The sequence below is a fragment of the Oryctolagus cuniculus genome, chromosome 5 (assembly GCF_051225735.1).
Source record: "Oryctolagus cuniculus isolate XC-2025 breed Fujian yellow rabbit chromosome 5, ASM5122573v1, whole genome shotgun sequence".
NCBI lineage: Eukaryota > Metazoa > Chordata > Mammalia > Lagomorpha > Leporidae > Oryctolagus > Oryctolagus cuniculus.
In genome coordinates, this window is record NC_142871.1 from 131086518 (window position 1) to 131109696 (window position 23179).

Consider the following 23179-nt stretch of genomic DNA (forward strand, 5'->3'; position numbering starts at 1 on the left):
GCCTTTATAGCAAAATAAAAACTAAAAAAAATTTAGTGATAGTTTTTTTGTTGCCATGTAGATTAAGCTTAAAGACCCCACGACCCCACTCTGTGCTTTGAGGAGGGCCCCAGACCTTTTTATTTCCTATTCTTCTACTTGTATAAATGTAAAATTCTTTGCTAGACTTGCACCTTATATTTGGAATGCCCTTTGTGTCATCTGACCAAGCACATCTTTTTTTTTTTTTTTTTTTTTTTTTAATGATTACTTATTTATTTGAGAGACCGAGTGACAAAGAGAGGGAGAGATGGAGATATTCTATCTGCCGGTTCATTCTCCAAATGATTGCAATAACTAGGCCTGTTCCAAACCTAACCCAGGAGCCTGGAACTCTATCCGGGTCTCCCACAGGAGTGGCAGGAGCCCAAACATTTGAGTCATTTTGCAGTGCTTTCCCAGGTGCATTAGCAGGAAGCTGGATCAGCAGTGGAGTAGTTAAGATTCATACTGTCACTCTGATATGAGATGCTAATGTCATAAGTGGCAACCTGGCTCATTGTGTTACAGTGCCAGCCCCTGTCCAAGCAAACTTTTTTTTTTTTTTTTTAAGATTTATTTATTTATTTGAAAGGCAGAGTTACAGAAAGGCAGAGGCAGAGAGAGAGACAGAGAGGTCTTCCAGCTGCAGGTTCGCTCCCCAGATGGCCGCAATGGCTGGAGCTACACTGATCCAAAGCCAGGAGCCAGGAGCTTCTTCCTGGTCTCCCATGCAGGCACTGGGGCCCAAGGACATAGGTCATCTTCCACTGCTTTCTGAGGCCACAGCAGAGAGCTAGATCAGAAGTGGAGCAGTCAGGATTCAAATCAGCGCTCATATGGGATGCCAGCACTGCAGGAGGTGGCTCTACCTGCTATTCCACAGTGCTGGCCCTCAAAGAAAATTTTTATTTCTTGCCCTTCCATGTGAAGTTTTTCATTTCTATGAGAGAAAAAAAAAAAAAAAAAAACAACACCTAACTCTGTGGCTTCACCTCATGTTTTTAATTTTGCTAATGAATATGCAATTAATCATAATTCAGATAGGATTCAAAGTACACTAAAAGTATTTGCAAATTACTATAAGAGCAGAACAGAGGAGGAAATTGTTACTTTTGGGACGTTCAGAGAATGTTTTGTCAAGATGATAACATTTACCTAGGTCTTAAGTATGTATTGGAATTCTCTTGGGGGAAAAGTTATTTTGGACAGAGAATAGTGCATGTAAAAGCTTACAGTATTGTGAAAGTACATGAATTGTTCAGGGAACATAGCTGGACTGTGTAGGGTGTGCAGGTTTATTTGATGGTGCTGGTGCTGGGGAACAGTGTCATTAATAGCATTTGTACAGTAATCTCTGGAATGCAAGAATCAGGCTCATGTATTTCTTTGAGTGTGCTGTGTATTCACACACTACCAGACAGGTTAGGCACTTGACAAAATTTAACAAATATTTTTTTTGGTAAAACACGAAGCTGAGTTTAGCTGACTCTGGTCAGGGTAGGAAAATGTGAGTGGTCCCTTAAAACCCATACGTATTCATCATCATCATGCACTCATTCTACAAATACATAATGAGGCTTCTTTGTACAGGGCAACAAGGAAAACAGAAAGATGTTTCTGCCCCACTTATGCAATGCCTCTTCCCCACATTGGGGGTCTTGCTAGATTTTTCTTTTGGGAAGTGTTAATTTTGTGCCATTATTACTATGTTTTATGTGTGCTTGCTACTAAAGCGCGTATAGTTACTGCTCTGTCTGAAAGATTTAAAACCATTTTACCCCACTCCAGTGCTTTATTTCAGGAGTCTTCATTTGGCGTTCGAGGAGAGTATAGGTGTTCAAATGACTGACATTCTCCTATGTACTAGGCCTTTTTAGTTAGTATGTGTAAAGTCGAGAAGGTGGAGAATGGACTGTTATAGATGGGAAAGCCGATTTGTACTGAACCTTTTAGTTGTAATGTGTCTAACATCGCCATTCCTTACATATAGTTGATGCAAAGAGGACATAGTTTAGCTGTAGCGAAGGAAAACCAAATAACTGCAAGAAAAACAGAAACTTCATTCTTAGGGATTGCATTCCTGGTAATATGTCCTTTTACCCATTTGTGGGAGGACATTCAAACCAACTGCGTACTTGACAATTATTTTAAATTCATCTGCCTTTCCCATTTGTTGGGTAACCCCCATGTGTCAGCACGACACCAGGTATTGGGCCACAACAGTAAACATGCTCCTCGTCCTCAGGGGTGGTGCCGCAGCTATGCCTCACCTTGCCTGCACACTGGCTGTGCATGTAAGCTTTATGGGAGTACAGATGCTGGGTCGCTGCTCGGGGTCCTGACTCAGTGGTTCTAAGGTGGGTAGGTAACATTACTGACAGGTTGATAGGTACCTGTGGTTCCCTTAAGGAGGGCTCTAGGATGCCTTATGAGCATGGGAGAGGATTGTGGAAAAGGGCTTAGGTGCAGACTGGTAGACAAAAGCCTGTCTTGGGCTTTCAAAAATAATGTGTGTACTGCAAAAAGATAAACGTAGGGAACTGGTTATTTATTGTAGTTTGAGCAAAAAAGAAAAGACAAAGAGTGGTGAGAAGGCTTTGTCAGCCAGGTCAAGAAACTTGAATTTTATTCTGAAGACAATTGGAGCTACTGATGGGTTTTAAGTAGTGAAGTGTGATAGAAGATTTACCATGTTTTCATATAATCACTCGCTGCTCTGGAGAATTGCTTTTCAGGGAGAAAGAATAGAATATGAAGACTTGGTAAAAGTCTAGGCAACATGTGCCAGTAGCTTTGCGTCAAACTAATGGCAGTGGGGATGAAGACAAGTGGAATATGCTGAACTTGGTTAAGAGTGGTTGTGGGGGTGATTGATGAGAGACATGAATTTTCAGAGACTAGGTTCTTAGTGTCATGGGATGGATGGAGGTCTCTTCCCTGAGGTGGGAATAAAGAAGACAGCAGATTTGGCAGAGAAAGGTGGTTAAGTTCAATTTAAACCTGTTGAGTTTCAGGTGCCAGAAGGACGTCCACGTAGAGTTGTCAGCTGGCCATTTCAGTAAATGATGTGATGTGTGGGTGCAGGATCTGGGCCAGTGATGAAGACTTGGGAGACATTCACACATCCACAGTAGCCAAAACAGACTGCATGGCTGGTTCAGTGTGCCTAGAGAGGGGATCTGGGATAGGACATCATGAACCTGACATTTTAGAGAGTGAGGGGGGGGTGGGGAGCTGGAGGAACTGAAGAAAGGTACAGGTAGGAGGAACATTAAGGGAGTGAGATTTCAGAAGAGCTTTTTGACAAGGAAGGAATGATCAGTAGGGTTAAATGTCACAAAGAAGCTGCTGAGAAATTCCCATTTTACTCTGAAAACAAGCTTGTTGTGTCAGAAGGAAGAACAGTTGCATAGTATGTAGTACGTTGAACAATGTGAGGTAAAATAATCATGGATAGGAATTATTTCAAGAAGTTTGAGAAAATAGAGTGAATAAGTGGTAACTTTAGGTGGCACAGTTGAATAATTGTTGATATAGGAAAATCCTGATCCTTCTTTCCATTCCCTTCTGGAGCATTCATGAAAAGGGTCAGACTCTTTGCTGTATGCTGAGAATAGATCTTGGTCCACGTGGATCTTCAATCTGGTGACATAGCTCGTTGATAAATGAACAGCAAGCAAATACAAGTAATCAGAAGGGCTAGGATGGGGCTGGCGCTGTGGCATAGCAGGTGAAGCTGCCAACCTGCAGTGTTGGCATCCCATATGGACACCAGTTCAAGTCCTGCATGCTCCATTTCCAATACAGCTCTGCACTGTGGCCTGAGAAAGCAGTGGAGGATGGCCCAAGTCCTTGCGCCCCTGCACCCATGTGGGAGACCCAGAGGAAACTCCTGGCTCCTGTTTTCGGATCAGCACAGCTCCAGCAGTTGGGGCCATCTAAGGAGCAAACCAGCGGATGGAAGACCTCTCTCTGTCTCTCTCTCTGCCTCTCTGCCTCTCTCTCTCTCTCTCTCTCTCTCTCTCTCTGCTTCTCCTTCTCTCTCTGTGTAACTCTGACTTTCAAATAAATCAATAAATCAATTAAAAAAAGAAGGGCCAGGAAGGAAATAAGCAACATGATAGGGTCAGAAAGAACAGTGAGATTCTACCTAAGGTAGTATGATCAGGAAAAGACTTTTTGAGAAAGCATCATTTTAAATTGATGTCTAGAGGTTATGAAGAGAACAGAATGTAAATCACATAAGAAACAGTATTTCATGTGACAAGAGATTCATGTGCATCAGTCCTGGGGTGGGAAGGAGCTTGGCGTATTCCAGGAACCATCAGAAGGGTTTGTGGCCACAGTGAGGTGAGCCAGGAAAGAATAGTATGAGATGGTATAGGTAGGCAATTATAAAACCAGTCAGGTTAGGGCCGGTGCTGTGGCATAGTGGGTGGAACTGCTGCCTGCAAGTGCCAGCGTCCCATGTAGGCACCAGTTCGAGTCCCTGCTGCTCCACTTCTGATCCAGTTCTCTGCTATGGCCTGGGAAAAGTGGGAGATGGCCCAAGTCCTTGGCCCCTGAACCCATGTGGGAGACCTGGAGGAGGCTCCTGACTCCTGGCTTCGGATCAGCACAGCTCCAGTTGTTGCGGCCTGTTGGGGAATGAACCAGCGGATGGAAGCCCTCTCTCTCTCCCTTTCTGCCTCTCCTTCTCCCTCTGTATAACTGTGACTTTCAAGTGAAAATAAATGAATCTAAAAAAAAAACAATTGGGTCATGTTCACCATTTTATTGGTTTATATTTTATTTAAGAATAGTGGGAAACCATTGGAAGATTTTAAGAAGAACGACACAGTCTGATTTAAGTTCTAAAAATGTCACAGTGGCTGTTTTGTGGAGAATGGGTTATAAATGGTGGCAGGGCAAGAATAGAAGCAGACTGGTTAGGGGTTTCTTGGATTAAGCTGGTGGCAAAGGAGGTAGAAGAGGCTGTCTAGTGAAATACATTGTGTAGAATCAACATGATTTGATGATGTCTGAGGGCTCAAGGGACAGCACTTTCTCCTGCTTTTAGTGTCTGCATAGACGGTGATACTATTTACTCAGGTGGGAAAAACTGGCAAAGACTCAGACTTCCAGTGTAGGTTGGGTCTGGTGGGGGGTTGCACAAATTTTTTTAAAATAATGCTATTTTGTTGTTTCATTCTGGATTTATTTATTTATTTATTTATCTATTTTTAAAGATTTATGTATTTATTTGAAAGTCAGAGTTACACAGAGAGAGAGGGGAGAGAGAGAGAGGTCTTTCATCCAATGGTTCACTCCCCAATTGGCCGCAACGGCCAGAGCTGTGCCAATCCGAAGCCAGGAGCCAGGAGCTTCTTCCAGGTCTCCCACGCTTGTGCAGGGGCCCAAGGACTTGGGCCATCTTCTACTATTTTCCCAGGCCATGGCAGAGAGCTGTATTGGAAGTGGAGCAGCCGGGACTTGAACCAGTGCCCATATGGGATGCTGGCACTTCAGGCCAAGGCATTAACCTGCTACACCACAGTGCTGGCCCCATTTTTTTTTTTAAGATTTATTTATTTACTTGAAAGTCAGAGTTACACAGTGAAGGAGAGGCAGAGAGAGAGAGAGAGAAGCAGAGAGAGAGAGAGAGAGAGAGAGGCAGAGAGGGAGAGAGAGGCAGAGAGAGAGGTCTTCCATCCGCTGGTTCACTCCCCAGATGGCTGTGGACGGCTGGAGCTGTGCTGATCTGAAGCCAGGATCCAGGAGCTTTTCCAGGTCTCCCACGTGGGTGCAGGGGCCCAAGGGCTTGGGCCATCTTCTACTGCTTTCCCAGGCCAAGGCAGAGAGCTGGATCAGAAATGGAGCAGCCGGGACTTGAACCGGCACCCATATGGGATGCCCCCACTGCAGGTAATGGCTTTACCTGCTATGCCACAGCGCTGGCCCTGGGGCTTGCGCAATTAATCTCCATTTTGTGTATGCTAAAATTCATTTGTGTAGGAGAATTGGATATGCAGAGGTTAGATTAAAGGCTTGATCTGAAGACAGATGCTGTATTTAAAATGTCTTGGCTTGTAGATGTGTTTAAAGCCCTCAGAGTGGATGAGCTCACTTCAGAAGAGGATGAAGGACTAAGCCCTGAAGAATGCCAGCATTTCAAGGTCAGACAGAAGAGACAGCTTGCAAAGAAAATTGAGAAAACGCTAATGAGTTAGGAAGAAATCTAGGAGAAGGTAGTATCGTGGAGGCTGAGAGAGGGATATTTCTGGAAAGAAGGGAATGGGCAACTCTGTTGGGTGGTTCTAATAGGATTAGAAAGGTAGTATGGATCTGGCAGCATCTAGATTAATGGTTGCCATTGCACAAGCATTTTCAGTGCTATAGGGACAAAAGACAAGTGAAAGGAAGGAAGTAGACCTATAATGTTAGAGATGTAATTCATTCTTTTAAGATTCTATGATGATCCATGGATAGTTCTACCATAATTTATCCCACTTTTCACTATTGATTATGTACTTACTTTGTTTTCATTTTTGTCACTAAAAATAAAGTTGTAAAAACCTTTTGTCTGGGGCTGGCACGGTGACACAGGGGATTAAAGACCCAGCCTGCAGCTCTGGCATCCCATCTGGGTGCCGGTTTGAGTACTGGCTGCCCCACTTCTAATCCAGCTCCCTGCTAATGCACCTGAGAAAGCAGCAGAGGATGGCCCAACTCATTGGGTCCCTGCACCCACGTGGCACCCAGAAGAAGCTCCTGACTCCTGCCTTCGGATTAGCTCAGCTCTGGCCATTGTGGCCATTTGGGGAGTGAACCAGAGGATGGAAGACCTTTCTCTCTCTGCCTCTGCCTCTCTAACTTTGCCTTTCAAACACTAAAGTAAATCTTTAAGAAAAAAAAATGATGTCATTTCTATTAAAAACAAAAAAGCCTTCTCCCTGTCTCCCTGTCCATCCTAAAACACTAATGAATTTACTTATATAGGACACATTCTAGGAATGGGTTTGCTAAGTTGAAGGATATATGTATTTTGTGTACTTTTAACTGGTACTGTTAATTCCCAAGAGACTGTAACAGATTGTATTTTCACTAGCAGTTCATGAGACATGGATGAAACAGGAAGGGAGATCTAACTGGAAGTATAAAGTCCCAGAATAGGCAAGAGGAGCTGTGCTTTTTAAAGTGCCTGTGGCAGGATTAGATTTTGATAGGGAGAGGGAAGAAGAAGATCATTGATGCCCATAATTTTGTAGTTTTGGTGGTGGAACATGAGGAAGTTCTGTAGTTTCAGCAAAATAAGAAAAAAATTATTTGTTGAAAAGGAAGAACCAGGGTCAGTGCTGTGGCATAGTGGGTTAACGCCTTGACCTGAAGCCCCAGCATCCCATATGGGCACTGGTTCTAGTCCCGGCTGCTCCACTTCCAATCCAGCTCTCTCCTGTGGCCTGGGATAGCAGTACAAGATGGCCCAAGCCCTTGGGCCCCTGCACCCACGTGGGAGACCCAGAAGAAGCTCCTGGCTCCTGGCTTCGGATTGGCACAGCTCTGGCCGTTGCGGCCAATTGGGGAGTGAACCATCGGATGGAAGACCTCTCCCTCTCTCTCTCTCTCTCTCTCTCTGCCTCTCCTCTCTCAGTGTAACTCTGACTTTCAAATAAAAATAAAGAAATCTTAAAAAAAAAAAAAAAAAGGAAGGACCCTGAAAGGTCAGAATGTAAAATAGTTCTTAGAAATCAGGAAAAAGGGGGACAGGTATGGGGAGTCAGTGGTTAAGTCTCTTTGGGATGTCTGCATCCTATTTGGAATGCCAGTTTAAGTCCCAGCTACTCCACTTCCATTCCATTCCTGCTAATACATCCTGGGAGGCAGCAGATGATGTCTCAACTGCTTGTGCCCCTACCACGCACATGGGAGATCTGGATGGGGTTCCAGCTGGCTTCAGCCTGGGCTCGCCCTAGCTATTGAGAGCATTTGTGGGGTGAACCAGCAGATGGATGATCATTCCCATTCTCTCTCTCTCTCTCTCTGTCTCTCTCTGTGTGTGTGTGTGTGTGTGTGTGTGTGTCTGTTTTCTCACTCTCTCTCTTGCTCTGCATTTCAAGTGGATAAAATAAATGTTTTAGAAAAAAGAAAGCAGGAAAAGAGTAAGTAGTAAGATTGCTAGGTAGTGTTGAATTCTTAATGAAGTCTCTGTGTTTTTTTCCTATTTGTATGAGCTTACTTGGGCTTGTGCTCAAAGAAAGTGGATACTTGGGTCATCTGGAACTGGAGTTTGTGATGGAAGGAGAGAAGAACAGGAAAGTGAGGGTGCTTTGCCAGGAAATGATTGTAGAAGTGTAGAATCTAAGCTGAACAGAGGAGGGGATGAGGACAAAATCGGGTATGAGATGGTTGAGATCCATTGATTACAAGGTTCAGTGAGGGGGAAGAATTTTTTTTAAGCTTTGATACTAAAGCCAATTAATGGCAAGGATTGGAAAGTATATTAGAGGCTTGGGCGTTTGAATTTAGAATTTTGGCTGGACTATGATTTCTCTTGGCCAAGTCAAGGAATTATCTGTGGATTGGGGTCACCGAAGTGTAGTGGAAGAGAGAGGCCATGGAGATGAGGTATCAAGGATATCATTTGCATACTGCACATTATTGTTGATATGTGATGACAAGAGCAGGAGTGGAGGATAAGTGAGCCAGGAATGTGAACTTTCAGTTTCTTTTTTTTTTTTTTTTAAGATTTATTTATTTATCTGAAAGAGTTACACAGAGAGAGGATAAGCAGAGAGAGAGACAGACAGAGACAGAGACAGAGACAGAGAGAGAGAGAGAGAGAGGGAGAGGGAGAGAGGTCTTTCATCCGATGGTTCACTCCTCAGTTGGCTGCAACCGCTAGAGCTGTGCTGATCCAAAGCCGGGAGGCAGAAGCCTCCTCTGGGTCTCTCATGGGTGCAAGGGCCCAAGGACTTGAGCCATCTTCTACTGCTTTCCCAGGCCACAGCAGAGAACTGGATCAGAAGAGGAGAGCTGGGACTCAAACCGGTGCCCATATGTGTTGCTGGTGCTTCAGGCCAGGACATTAACTCGCTGCACCACAGTGCCATGCCGGGCCCCAACTTTCAGTTTTGTAGAGTAATTATGAAGTTGGGAAATAATGATTGCAATGGCAGGTGGGGCTTGAACTTTGAAAGGGCAGGGGAAATCGCAACCAAAAGAGGAAGAAATGGTTTGAGAATAACAGGGAACAAGAATAGTTGCCTCCCTACCTCCTAACGCTGGGATCCATAGGACATTCAGGGGGAAAAAAAAGAAAAAAAAACAGCCACTTCTTGAGAGAGCTGCTGCAGAAATATATTTAAATGCTGGTGATAAGAAACCAGGAGAGGGAGAGGGAGAGCTTGGAGAACCAAGATCCTGAGAGGGGAGCCCAGTGGCTATTGGGCTACAGAGTCATAGCAGAGGTTAGCGTGGTCTTCTGCGGGGAAGGGTAGGGTAGGTGGCCTCGGTCTTCTCTTGCGGGGAAGGGTGGGGTAGGCGGCCAGAGGCCAGTGCTCCGTCTTCTCTGCAGAAGGCAGTGAAAGCTGCTCAGAGTAAGGCTGAGAGCAACTGGGTGGGAGGTGGGAGAGGGATGGAGCAGGTTTGCAATAGCAGCTGTGGAGGATTCAGCTGGGACCAGACTACGAGTTAGGTGTAAACTTCTCATTTCCCTTCCTTCTCATTACATATGTAACGTCTATTTCCTACCCACCCCTCCCACCCCCGTTCCCACCAGACTGAATTAATTACTCTCTCATCTGTGTTTCCATAGTACTGAGCACCTACTTTTATATCACTTATTGTATTGTGTTACAGTGATTTACATGTTTTCCCTTTCAGAATGTGAATTCTTGGACAGTATGAGCTTATGTCTCATTTATCCTCTCTCTTGATCACCTGGACTAATGGCTGGAACATAACAGACACTTAGTTAGCGTCCATTGAATTGAATCAAATTATACAAATGTGGTCATTTGAGTTTCTAATAGTTCTTTTCCTTCATGGATCTGATGCCGTATATTCGAAACAACTTACTGGTTTTTGTGGGTGTGCAGTATGCTTATTAAGGATAAGCCCTGCTATTTCCATGCTATGCAAGAGTAGGATCTAGAGAGAGCGGGACGTCCAGCTTCCCAGTGCGGTCCTTTGGGGCGCAAGCTACTAACGAGCGAGTTAAAAATGGGTGATGTTGAGAAAGGCAAGAAGATTTTTGTTCAGAAATGTGCCCAGTGCCACACTGTGGAAAAGGGAGGCAAGCACAAGACTGGACCAACTCTCCATGGTCTGTTCGGGCGGAAGACAGGTCAGGCCGTTGGATTCTCCTACACAGATGCCAGCAAGAACAAAGGCATCACCTGGGGAGAGGACACGCTGATGGAATATTTGGAGAAGCCCAAGAAATACATCCCTGGAACCAAAATGATCTTCGCTGGCATTAAGAAGAAGAATGAAAGGGCAGACTTGATAGCTTATCTCAAAAAAGCTACGAATGAGTAATAACTGGCCACTGCCTTATTTATTACAAAACAGCAATGTCCCATGACTTTTTTTATGTGCACCATAATTTAATTCTCATACACCAGAATTCAGATCATGAGTGGCTGACAGAATATTTTTGTCCGACCGTCTAATATTGCCTTGTGTGGTTAAATAGGAAATTTTGGTAGTAATTCCAGTTCAGTAAATGCCCTCGCTGTTTTCCCCTTCTAAGGATATGATTGGACTTAACTAACAAAACTTGTCAATGCCATCCCAAAACCTGTTGGGAGATTGGATTTAGATTTAAATGCTGGGGAAATTGCCTCACTGTCTCAGAACTGAACAAGATTCACTTGTTCTTTACCTGCCTAAGGCAAGAGCTGAAGACATTGGAAATGTCTACTTTGTATTTTTGGTCTTAGCTGTGGCAATCTCATTAGAATTTCCTGTACCTAAACTTCTGCCTTTTACTTACTGAAAGGCATTTTAGTGTGGTTTATGCATATCAAATAAAGAATATTTAACACTTCTCACATTTTATAGATGATCTGTAAGGTCAGGTGCTTTGAACGTCAGCATGACCAGGTGGAGTAACAAGTTACACTTGCTGTTGAATTCTTTACTACCTTAGACTGAGTTAAAATTCAGGATTGTCTATAAGCAGCCATTTGGAAACACATAACACTGAGGAGCTACTGTATGTTTGTGTTTAGTAATGGTGCTTTTGCCAGCTCAGTGGAAGGACTAAGGTAGAGGAGATACCATCAGCACAAAACCTCTAAAATATGTGATCACAAGACTTAAGAGAATTAAAAACAGAATTATAGATCATGAAAAAAAAAAAAGAGTAGGATCTATGCAGAAGATTAAAATATCCTGCTCATCCCTACAGGTTTGACTTTGATTTATTTGCCTTGGGGATTCTCTGTCAGCAGAATGTTTGCCTTGATATTGACCTTGCCACTTGGCCCTAAAGACCTTCTTTGAGAATATGGTGAATTGCCATATTCCTCTGATCTCTCTTCTCCTTCAGAATAAGCAGTACTAAATAATGTTATTTGAAAGCTAAAGAAGACTGGACATGAAGGAGAGCACTTTTCCTCTAAGAAGAACCCAACAAGCAAGATTAAAAAGTCACCTTGCTTCCAAAATTTTGGAAGTATTGTGCTGACATGAAGACTATACAACCATGGCAAAGTATTAATTTGCCCATTAACATGCTCATATTGTTTTGTGGGTAGTAAAACGAAGGTACATTAGGTATTATTCATTATTATTCATATTCCGTATCAGTAGCCACAGCTCTGGAAGGAGGCTTCCTCACACTCTCTCTGAGCCAGAATTTTGGAATCACAGGTTAGAAGGGAACAGAGAGAGCAACTGGGCCAGCCACCCAATCCAGCGTCTGAGTCCCCTTTCCAAAATCTCTATTAAGTACGTGTCCAGCCTCTACTTGTATACTGCTAGGGTTTAGCAGAGTTCCTGAGAATACAAACTAGGTTTAGCATCAACACTAGGACATTGCAGACTGCTTTTTCTGTAACATTAGCTCTCAAACCTTTATTCTCAGGAACTTCTTTCTACCCTTAAAAATTGTTGAGGACCAGAAAGAGCTTTTGTTTGTGCATGTTATATCCATCAACATTTATTTATTAACTTCAGAATACAATAACAAACCCTTTACATGTCAATATAAATAACATTTTTAATGAAAAATGTATTTTTCAAAACACAAATAGGTTTCTTGAGGACATGGCCTTGTAAATCTTCTTAATATCTGGTATAATAAGTAGAAGACAGCTGGATTCTCATATCTGTTTCCCATAGAATCTGTTGTGATATCCCAGGTCTTAGAACCAATGGAAAACTCAGCTGTATATACATAGGAGGCAAATAACTTCTCAGAAATAAGAAGTTTTGGCTTCATGCATTTCCCAAAAGGGTCCAGGGACCCCTAAGGGTCCCCAGACCACACTTGGAAACTGCTTCTCTCTTGTACCCCAAGGGAAGGGATTAATTGATAAAGTAAACTGGTGGGGACTGCAGTGAAAGAAAAAAAAGATGCACAAGGAGCCAAGAAGAATGTGCTTATGGGGTTGGCTCTGTGATATAGTGGGTTAAGCTGCAGTCTGCAGTGCTGGCATCCCTTATGGGGCCAGTTCAAGTCCAGGCTGCTCCACTTCTGATCCAGCTCCCTGCTCATGGCACCTGGGAAAGCAGTAGAAGATGGCCCAGGTCCTTGGGTCCTTGTACCCACATGGAAGACCTGGAAGAAGCTTCTAACTCCAGGCTTTGGCATGGCCCAGCCCCTGCTGTTACAGCCATTTGTGGAATAACCAGTGGATGGAGGATCGGTCTCTTTCTCTTTCTTCCTCTCTCTTTCTCTCTCCCCCTCTTTCCCCCTCTCTCCCCTCTCTCCCCTCTCTCCCCCTCTCTCCCCCTCTCTCCCCCTCTCTCCCCTTTCCCCTCTCTTCTCTCCCTCTTTCCCTCCCTCCATCTCTCTCCCTCTCCTTCTCTCTCTCCTCCTCTCTCCCTCTCTTTCCCTCTCTCTCCCCTCCTCTCTCTGTAACCCTGCCTTTCAAATAAATAAATAAAAATCTTATTTAAAAAAAAGAGAAAAAAAAGCCCATGCTCATACCTGCAGTTACAAATATTGAATACCAGAGCAAGGCATTGTGGCACAGTGGGTTAAGCCAACGCTTGAGATGTCCACATCTCATCTCCGAGTGCCAGTTTAAGTCCTATCTGCTCTGTTTCCAATCCAGGTTCCTGCTAATGCATTCTTGGAGACAGCAAATGATGGTTCAAGTGCTTAGGCCCCTGCTACCCATGTGGGAGACCCAGTTGGAGTACTGGGCTCCTGGCTTTAGCCTGAGCCAACCCTGATTGTTGCAGGCACTTAGGGAGTGAACCAGTGGGTAGAAGATCTCTCTCTCTCTTTCTTTCTTCCTTTATTTCTTTTTTAAAAAATTTATTTTATTTGAAAGGCAGAGTTACAGAGACTGAGGCAGAGAGAGAGAAAAAGAGGTTTTCCATCTGCTGGTTCACTCCCTAGATGGTCACAAGGCTGGAGCTGCACCAATTTGGAGCCAGGAGCCAGCAGCTTCTTCTGGGTCTCCCATGTGGATGTAGGGGACCAAGGACTTGAGCCGTCTTCCACGGCTTTTCCAGGCCAGAGCAGAGAGCTGAATTGGAAGTGGAGCAGCTGGGACTCGAACTGGCACCCATATGGAATGCTGGCGCTGCAGGTGGCGGCTTTACCCACTGTACCGCAGAGCCGGCCCCTCTGCCTTTCAAATAAATGAAAATAAATAGACATTTAAAAAAAATCACCACATATATTGAGTGCCTACCATGTGTCTAAATGCAAAGCACTGAAAATATTAACATTCATAGCAGTTATTCCCAGTTTTCTTCAATATGAACTCATTTTGATATAAAAAGGTTTATAAATTGGCTTTTACTTTAAACAGTTATTAATTGGGAATAAAACAAAAAGCTGTGAATTTAGTTTTGATTTTTAATTTCTGTTTTGTTCACCACAACAGTGTCTGTGGATATTAGAAAACGAGTACTGTGTCTGTGTTCTGTATATTATACACTTGGTCTGCAGGCAGTGCTTGCTGCCCATAGGAATTTGCAAAACCATTGTGTGTCAGCTTTTTTGTTATTACAACAAAATACTTGAGGCAACTGATTTTATCAAGTGACAACATTTATGTGTATCATGGTTTTGGAGATTCCAGTCCAAGATTGGGCAGATGCTTTGGTTTTGTGTTGATGAGTGTGGAAGATGATGAAGAGAGCATGCAGGGGAAGGGTCACAGTCATTAGGAAGCAGAGAAGAGTGGGCCCAACTTGGCTTTTATAACAATCCTCTTTTGACAAGTACCTTCCGGGGCCACAACCCCAAGTGACCTAAGTACCTCCCAGTAGGCTGAATTCCTGAACACCACAGTTGGATTTAGTTTCTACCCTCTTGGTGCTGTTAACTTGGAACTTTGGGTTTGAAGCCTTGCATGAGTTAGGGAACCAAATCCTGTTCAAACCAGAATAGCACATTGGAAATAGCTGACTGCTCTGGGTAACTGCCCCACCACTCAGCAGCCACATATGAGAACCGAAGTGATTCATGAGTTCTTGATACCAGCATGGACAGTGCTGAGTGATGGATTTGTTTGGGGATTGTTTTTAAGTCGTCGAGACTATTGATGCCTTTAATCAGAGTGGCCAGGTATCATGCAGACAAGCTGAAGATGAATGCGGGTACTTCTTGGGCTCCTGGTTCTGTGGCTGGGCACTCGCAGGTGGAGCGCTCTTGCCTGCCCTGTGGGATGTTGTCGAGAGTGAGGGAAGAGCGTTGTGTTGAGAGAGTTAACAGAGTTAGAGAAAAGTGGAAGTGTGTTAATAGTGCAAGGGGAGGAGTGAGAAATTAAATGGTATCTTTTTAGAAGTCTGCCTTATTGCAGTCTGCATTGCTCCTTGGGGATTTTTCTACTGAGTACAAGAAAATCAGCAAGCACTTCTTGAAAAACCCAGATGAAATTACTGCCATAAATTTTTATTTTTTTTTTCATGGTATAAAACCCTTAATTTAGATGGGGAGGGTTTATTACCAGTGTTTTCTTGGCATGGCTAAGTTCAATTAATTTCAGATGACAAGCTCCAGCCCTTCCTCCCCCATCCCCCACCCCAGCCTTTCCCTCTCCCCAATATGTGGAAAGTACAATTTGTTATTGGTTTGCTTTTGGCTCTGGAGACCTCATTAGGGCTCGAGAAAGGGCTTCTATCTCTCTTTCTTTGACACCTTTCTGTTTTCTCTCAGACTCAGGCCATTTACATTGTCACATGGAAAGTATGTGTGGTGTGTGGAGGGGAAGGTTATTAGAGAAAAGTGGCTCTGTTTATGCTTCTTAAATATTGATCTCAAATGACTGCTATAAGAAATTGTTACTATGGTATTCAGCTAAGATTTGGAGCTCTGTGTAAGGTGAGGTCTCTGAAAAGAACGTGGGCACATTTGGACAGGAAAACTTATTTTCCTGCCCTGACAGTTCATACGTAACATACCTGGTTGTTTGAAAGCAGGAACAAGATGTCAACAGAATATCGTATTTACTTTCTCTCTAAGACATAGCATGCTGCACCTTCAGGTTCTTGTTTCTCTCAGAATACTGTGAGCGTGTCTTGCAAACAAGGGAAATAATCTATGGTGTTTTGTTTTTCTCTGCATGGTAATATAGAACCTATTGTAGTGTGAATAAAAGGAGTCGCAAGAGATTCATTACTGTTTGTGAAGCATACTGTCTGCGTCTTTCTGCATGTGATTATTTTACTTACAAAGCAGATATAAAAATTAGAATTGAGGTGATAGAGAATACATATTGCATAGATAAGGCATTCAAACAAAAGTTTTACCATTATAACAAATAAATTTATCCTGCTTCAAAGGTTGAGAGATTAGAATCCTGTTACATTGAATGCTTGACAATTAATTAGCTATTGTCTGCAAAGTTCCCAAGACTACAGGTTACTTAAATACTGTTATTAGGAGTAGCTAGATTAATAATAATAACACTGTAGTGTCACTGGCAACGGGGAGGAGATTTTAAAAATAAAGATAGATGCCCAAGATCGTCGTGCAAGTGATTTGTGTTCTGCACGCCGAGCAGGCGGTCCCTGGGCGCGGCGCTGCCTCAGCCTGCAGCGTGCAGTGTGCAGCCCTTAGCACCAGCTCCAGATGAGGATGATGCAAAAGTGCTTAATCTGTTAATATTTTTCTCTGCTTTTTGTGAATTGCTTAACCCCTTCTCAAGGTAGTATTCACTTAGCACAATGAAAGAGAAAATAAGCAAGCTGACAGAAAACAGGCGTGGCAAAAGGCCAGATATAAAAGATGAGCCTCCAGCAGTTGCTGACAGGCATTGTGTAGACTCCAAATATGCTAGATCACTCACTAGTGTTTTTTAAATTATATTTAATTGATACGGATAAAAATATGTGGGGATTTGCCTTGATTGTACAGGTTTTTGTTCTGTGGAATTAAATCCTTGGGGTCCTGATTGTTCTGTCTGTAATTTTGTGAGAAAATCAAGTGGAACCAAGAACTAGCCCAGTACCAATAATGGGGGGAAATTTCCAAAGTAGAGGGTTCTCATGAATATTTATTATGGGAAGTAAAGCTTACAAGAGGAATGTTATGGGACTTTTTGATTTTTAGAATCCAATAATTTTAAAATGGGAAAGTATATGGAAGCGGTACTGCTCGGCAAATAGTTCCCATGTCCCTTGGCCGTTACTGCTATGGGGATTTGGCCATGTGACTTGGTCAGGCAGTGTGTGGCGAGTGGTCTTTCCAACATGTTTAAATGCCAGTATACACCTTCCAACCCTTTCTGGGTTACTTCATGCTCCACATTTTTTAGTGCTAGATAACAAGATAGAATGATACAAATGCAGAAATAAATATGTGCCTCTAAATAATGAAGGAAATCTAGCTTGTTACATCTAACTATTTAGTACAGTCTGCTGTTTACAAGTATTCATAGCATTCTCTTGTCCATGAATATGGGATGTGGATGACGAGCTCTGGTGTTGTGACTCATCCTTGATACCTCATGAGTCCTGGAAAATCATCCTTGTGTGAAAACTGGGATAGATTGAATCTGGCAGCCTAACTCATATAGTCGACCACTGTTAGAAATTACCAGATTTCTGTCTCCTATGGTTTGTTGAGAGTCACTCAAGTGTTGGTCCTGATAGAGATTTTTATTAATGTTAAAGTAACTTTCTAGGTACTGTTTCCACAAAGCCAACAAGACTCTGGGGGCTGGCACTGTGGTATAGTGGGCTAAGCCTCTGCCTGTGGTGCCGACATGCCATATGGGTGCCACACAGTGTCCCCACTGCTCCTCTTCTGATCCAGCTCTCTACTTATAGGCTTGGAAAGCATTGGAAGATGGTTCAAGTGCTTAGGTCCCTGTACTCTTGTGGGAGACATGGAAGAAGCTCCAGGCTCCTGGCTGTTGTGCCCATCTGGAGAGTGAACCAGCAGATGGAAGACCTCTCTCTCTCTGTCTCTTTCTCTCTCTGTCTGTAACTCTGCCTCTCAAATAAATTAATAAATATTTAAGAAAAAAAAGTCAACAAGACTCAAAGCAGCGTTGAGACAAAGAGGCACCTTAGCCTTAACTCCATTTGTTTGCACACCTAACACACGTAATTCTTATTGAGTACCTCTTTCTATAAACCTATTGTTGCTAGCTTGCTTGCAGTTTGACTCGCCAGACTTGATTAATTAAGACTTGAATCATTGCCGGCGCTGCGGCTCACTAGGCTAATCCTCCACCTTGCGGCGCCGGCACAACGGGTTCTAGTCCCGGTCGGGGCACCGGATTCTGTCCCGGTTGCCCCTCTTCCAGGCCAGCTCTCTGCTGTGGCCAGGGAGTGCAGTGGAGGATGGCCCAAGTACTTGGGCCCTATACCCTTTGGGAGACCAGGAGAAGTACCTGGCTCCTGCCATCGGATCAGCGCAGTGTGCCGGTCGCAGCGCGCTGGCCGTGGCGGCCATTGGAGGGTGAACCAACGGCAAAGGAAGACCTTTCTCTCTCTCTCTCTCTCTCACTGTCCACTCTGCCTGTTAAAAAAAAAAAAAAAAGACTTGAATCAGCTGGTGCTGTGGCTCACTAGGCTAATCCTCTGCCTGCGGCCCCAGCACCCCAGGTTCTAGTCCCAGTCAGGGTGCCAGATTCTGTCCCAGTTGCTCCTCTTCCAGTCCAGCTTTCTGCTGTGGCCCGGGAGTGCAGTGGAGGATGGCCCAAGTGCTTGGGCCCTGCACCCGCATGGGAGACCAGGAGGAAGCACCTGGCTCCTGGCTTCAGATCAGCGAGGTGCGCCGGCCGCAGCGGCCATTGTGGGGTGAACCAACAGAAAAAAAGGAAGACCTTTCTCTCTCTCTCTCTCTCACTGTCCACTCTGCCTGTCAAAAGAAAAAAAAAAAAAAAAAGACTTGAATCAGTACCTTCTTTAGTCCTACCTGGGACTTGAGAGGAGAGTCAGATCCTGGAGCCTTTGCTTGCACTAGTTGCTCAGTAGTTGGATAGAATTTTGTAGTAACAAAACTGTGATTTTCATTGTTAATAAGCTTAGTTGTAAGGAGTAGTCATCTTATATTGACAGTAGCTCTTTTTCTTTGAAGGCTTATTTTGATTGGTTTGAAAGGCACAGTTACAGAGATAGAAATAGAGAGAGAGATCTCTTTTATCTGCTCGTTCACTCAAATGGCTGCAGTAGTCTGGGCTGGACGAGGTGGAAACCAGGAGCTTCTTCCAGGTCTTCCACTTGGGCCGTCTTAAGCTGCATTCCCAGGCACATTAGCAGGGAGCTGGAAGTGGAGCAGCTGGGACTTGAATCAGCACCCAAATGGGATGCCTGTGTATGCAGGTGGCAGCTTTACCCACTATGCCACAATGCCAGCCCCAACAGTAGTTCTTTCATGTTGAATACTTTTCAGTTTTATTCTCTTCTTCCTTTTCTTTCTTTTTTTTTTTAAAGATTTATTTATTTATTTGAAAGGCAGAGTTACAGAGAGGCAGAGGCAGAGTGAACATTCCAAGAATCCTGAGCATTTTGAAGGACTAGCCATCTGACACTAAACTTGGGAAACATCTTAGTGTAGTACTTTTTGTGATGCATAAAATGATAAAAGAGGGAGTACCATTTGAAAATTAAAAAGCATATTCTTGGGACACCATTAGAGGATATAAATCACAAATCAATATGAAGTTCAGATACTACTTTACCCAGCAATTGTATGCGATAGCAATTGGAGGCGGGGAAAATTCCCTCCCTGTGTGCATTCTGAGAACTGCAGTGTTTTTATTTGGTACAGTTGCATATTCATTTCTAACAGACTGTATCCTAAAAGAATTGGACTTTTATAGATCCTATGAATATTCACAGTCACCAAAACCAGTCCTGTCCTTTACCTTATGTATCTAGACCCATCTGTCATTTGCTTGCTAGGTGGTCCTAGTTCTGTTTTGTGGCAGTTACCTTTTGAGAAAAAGGCATATCCTGTGTTGAGAGGAATGTGCTGGCACCTTTGCTGCCTGATTGAAAGTCTGCCCTCAGGGTTGGATTTGGGCAGGGTGCGTGTGTGCGTGTGTGTGTGTGTGTGTGTGTATGGTGACAGTGTGTGTATGGTGATTGTGTGTATGTGTGTGATTTGGGCAGGGTGCCTGTGTATCTGTGTGTGTGTGTATGTGTGTGATTTGGGCGGGGTGCCTGTGTGTGCATGTGGCTAGGCCCTGCCTCCTTGGGACTGCCACTAGGTCTCTTAAGCTTTGAGGGCATTGTTCCAGACACTGATGCAGCAAGGAAGGCCAGTGGCTGTTGCCACTATTAAGGCAGCAGAGTACTTAGCAAGCAGGCCTAAGTGAGCAGTCTTACCCATTTTTATGTTAATTGGCATGACCATTAGCCTAAATCCTAAATTTTAAAAGCTGTCCCAAGAGCCCTTTCTCTCTTTGCCTTCTCATTTTCCTTGAGCTGATTTGCATCTTTTTTAAAAATGTGTTTCTCAACATTTTAAAACCCATGCCCCTTTTGATAAGTTTAGAAATCTTACATCTCCTTTAATATTATTTCAGAAACCAATTAAAAAGTAAGAATTGCAACAGAAGAATTAAGGCAGTGAGTCTTCGAAAGCTGCCTTTTTTCCCTCTTGGTCACATAAGATCAGTGTAAAAGTGGGGCTGACTTGCTTTCCACAAGGGTTTTCCCATTTTTGCTGGTGACAAAGCTCAGTGTAGGTCACTTTCACATGAGGTCTGTTCAGTTGCTTTGTTTTCATGCTCACACAGGGCAGAGAGTCTGCTTTGTAAATGCAATATATTTTATTATAATTCAGAAATTGCTTTTTCAGACTCTGTGTACCAGTCTTTCTCCTAAAAGATTTTAATATGACTCCTGTACTATCTCCTACCACCTTGCTGCTTTAAATACTTAAATATGATGAAAGAAACAGATGAAAGTAATTAAGATGGGATAAGTAAGACATTCTTATTCATGAGCACATCCTCATCTCTCTGCCACCATCCCCACGGGGCTGTTATTGCTCTTCCTCTTCACTGTCTTAGCCACCTCTGCATCTACCTGCAGCGTCACTTGGGCTCTGCCCTCCAGCCCTACTTGGACAACAATAAGCCAGCCTCACAGAGTCCCATCATAGTAACAGCTTCTGCCCTGGAGAGGCCTATGATGCCTTCTGTAGTAAGACGATGTATAGAAAGGCAGAGCGCAATGAGTAGCACGTGGCGCACATAACAAATGCTGATTCTGTTCCCTTACCTCCCCTTCCCAGAATTCAGTATTTTTGCTTTTAGAATCATCTTTGGATCTTCTAATGTATGCTAGCAAAGAAGTGTAGGATTTTCATAGATGAAATTCTAAGTGGGTTTTATTGATTCATCCACATGCTTCCATATCTGTGTTTCCAGTCCTCCTCGTGGAGAGAATAGGTCTTCTTCATACTGTCAATGGTAAGGATGGATAGGAAGAAAACTAGCATTATCTGAGAATCTTTTATGTTACTGGGGCCGAGACTCTGGCTTGCATAAATACACTGAACCCTCACAGCACCCCCAGGAGACGGAACCAGCACCTCAACGTTGTGGATGAAGACACCAAGCACAGCGATACTGACCTGTCTTGGTCCGTAGTGGCAGAGTCAGCACTCAAACCCAGAGTCCCTGCGCTTTACGTCATCTGGTGAATGCATTTCAGACTCTGTGCTTTGGGTAGGCAGAAGAAGAGAAAAAAATTAATTAGATAATCATTACTATTCTGTTGAAAACAAATTACCTCCTTCTACCTAGTAAGTATTTGGTGTGGGATTGTGGCAATGCTTTTTTTTTTTTTTTTTTTTTTAACTTTTATTTAGTGGATATAAATTTCCAAAGTACAGTTTATGGATTACAATGGCTCCCCCCCCCCATAACTTCCCTCCCACTTGCACCCCTCTCATCTCCTGCTCCCTCTCCCATTCCATTCACATCAAGATTCATTTTCAATTATCTTTATATATGGAAGATCGATTCAGTATATATTAAGTAAAGATTTCATCAGTTTGCACCCACACAGAAACACAGAGTGTAAAATACTGTTTCAGTACTAGTTATAGCATTACTTCACATTGGACAACACATTAAGGACAGATCCCACATGAGAAGTAAGTACACAGTGACTCCTGTTGTTGACTTAACAATTTGACACTCTTGTTTATGGCGTCAGTAATCTCCCTAGGCTCTAGTCATGAGTTGCCAAGGCTATGGAAGCCTTTTGAGTTTGCTGACTTAGATCTTATTCCGACAGGGTCTTAGTCAAAGTGGAAGTTCTCTCCTCCCTTCAGAGAAAGGTACCTCCTTCTTTGATGGCCCCATTCTTTCCACTGGGATCTCACTCACAGAGATCTTTCATTTAGGTGTTATTGTTGTTGTTTTTGTTGTTGTTTTTGCCAGAGTGTCTTGGCTTTCCATGCCTGAAATACTCTCGTGGGCTCTTCAGCCAGATCCGAATGTGGCAATGCTTTCATACCTTGCAGTTTTTATTGAGAAAAAACACAAGAATATTACCACCGGTTTATTCTATTTCAGTTCTTCTATATCGAATTGTGATCCCTTTTCATGTGAAAATCAATGTAATCTGAAGAATAGAGATATTATAGATTGGCCTAAAGGAGCTTTTTTGGTAACCTGTAAAGGTAACCAAAGGGGGTTGTCTTTTTTTACCTCCTCAGAAAAATATTGGAATTCTAATAAATTTGGTATCTATTTTAATAGGAGTTCAGTCATGAAAACAAATGCATATATACTGAATCTTTTATACTAGAATTTAAAACAGAAATATTTCTATATTGAAGAAATGAGTAAAAATTATGTAATTTTGAATTTGCTGTCTTTACTTGTATTAAATTAATAGACAAAATAAATTTCCATAATTTTTATAATCTCTCTAGACTTCAGATTTTAACACTTTTATACTTAGTTGTTCCCATTCTAGCACTGACACCCTACCCGTTACCACTTAAGGTTTTGCTTTGTTTGGCTTTGCTGATTTCTTTTTTACTCTCTAGAACATTTCTTAGAACAAATAAGATTTTAATTAAAAAAAATATATATGGTAAGAGAAATTTGGCAGTGGAAAGTTAGTCTAATGCTGAAAAATATGTGCTGAGATAATTGTAATAGGAAAGAATGAAAAGAAAAAGAAGATAATGTTATCAATTGCCACCATTCAGTATGAAGATTGCTACTGGTCTTTGGCCTTTGGAAGTTGTATTTTGAATCATTGACCACTGAAGGGCGCTGTGCTACTGCAAACCACTTATTCAAGGCCGAAGTCCTCAAATCTCTTCATTTTTCCTTCTCACTAAAAAGATAAAGGATTTATATTCTTGTAATGCCAAATCAGTTCATACTTAACATTCAGCCTTTAGCTGTGGAAACTTGTTTGAATGACAGTAATGGCTTCATTTCAAGTTATTTAAATGTTTAATGCTGTGTAATTTACTCAAATGTGTGTAATCCTTTATTTAACTAGATGAAAATAATATACTGTTAGCATTGTTTTTAGCATTAATTGATGTGACTAATTAAAA

General features: G+C 42.8%; 1 protein-coding gene and 1 pseudogene across 6 annotated transcripts in view; both read left to right on the forward strand.

The window, feature by feature from the left end:
• BTBD9 (BTB domain containing 9) overlaps positions 1–23179 on the forward strand; it is a 449433-nt gene that overhangs the window by 112660 nt on the left and 313594 nt on the right. Inside the window, exon 7 of one of the 5 annotated variants that reach the window (XM_089333974.1) lies at positions 17461–22795. The exons of 3 other annotated variants lie outside the window; for them this stretch is intronic. In XM_089333974.1, the coding sequence (XP_089190100.1) occupies positions 17461–17620 (160 nt within the window). In that variant the 3' untranslated portion in view covers positions 17621–22795. Of the gene's footprint in view, positions 1–3828; positions 4113–17460; positions 22796–23179 lie in introns of those variants that run through there. One more of the 5 variants, XM_089333971.1, reaches the window with a different exon arrangement.
• Positions 9820–11570, forward strand: LOC149126673 (cytochrome c pseudogene; annotated as a pseudogene). The gene has a single exon (XR_016234613.1). The product of XR_016234613.1 is annotated as a cytochrome c pseudogene (transcript).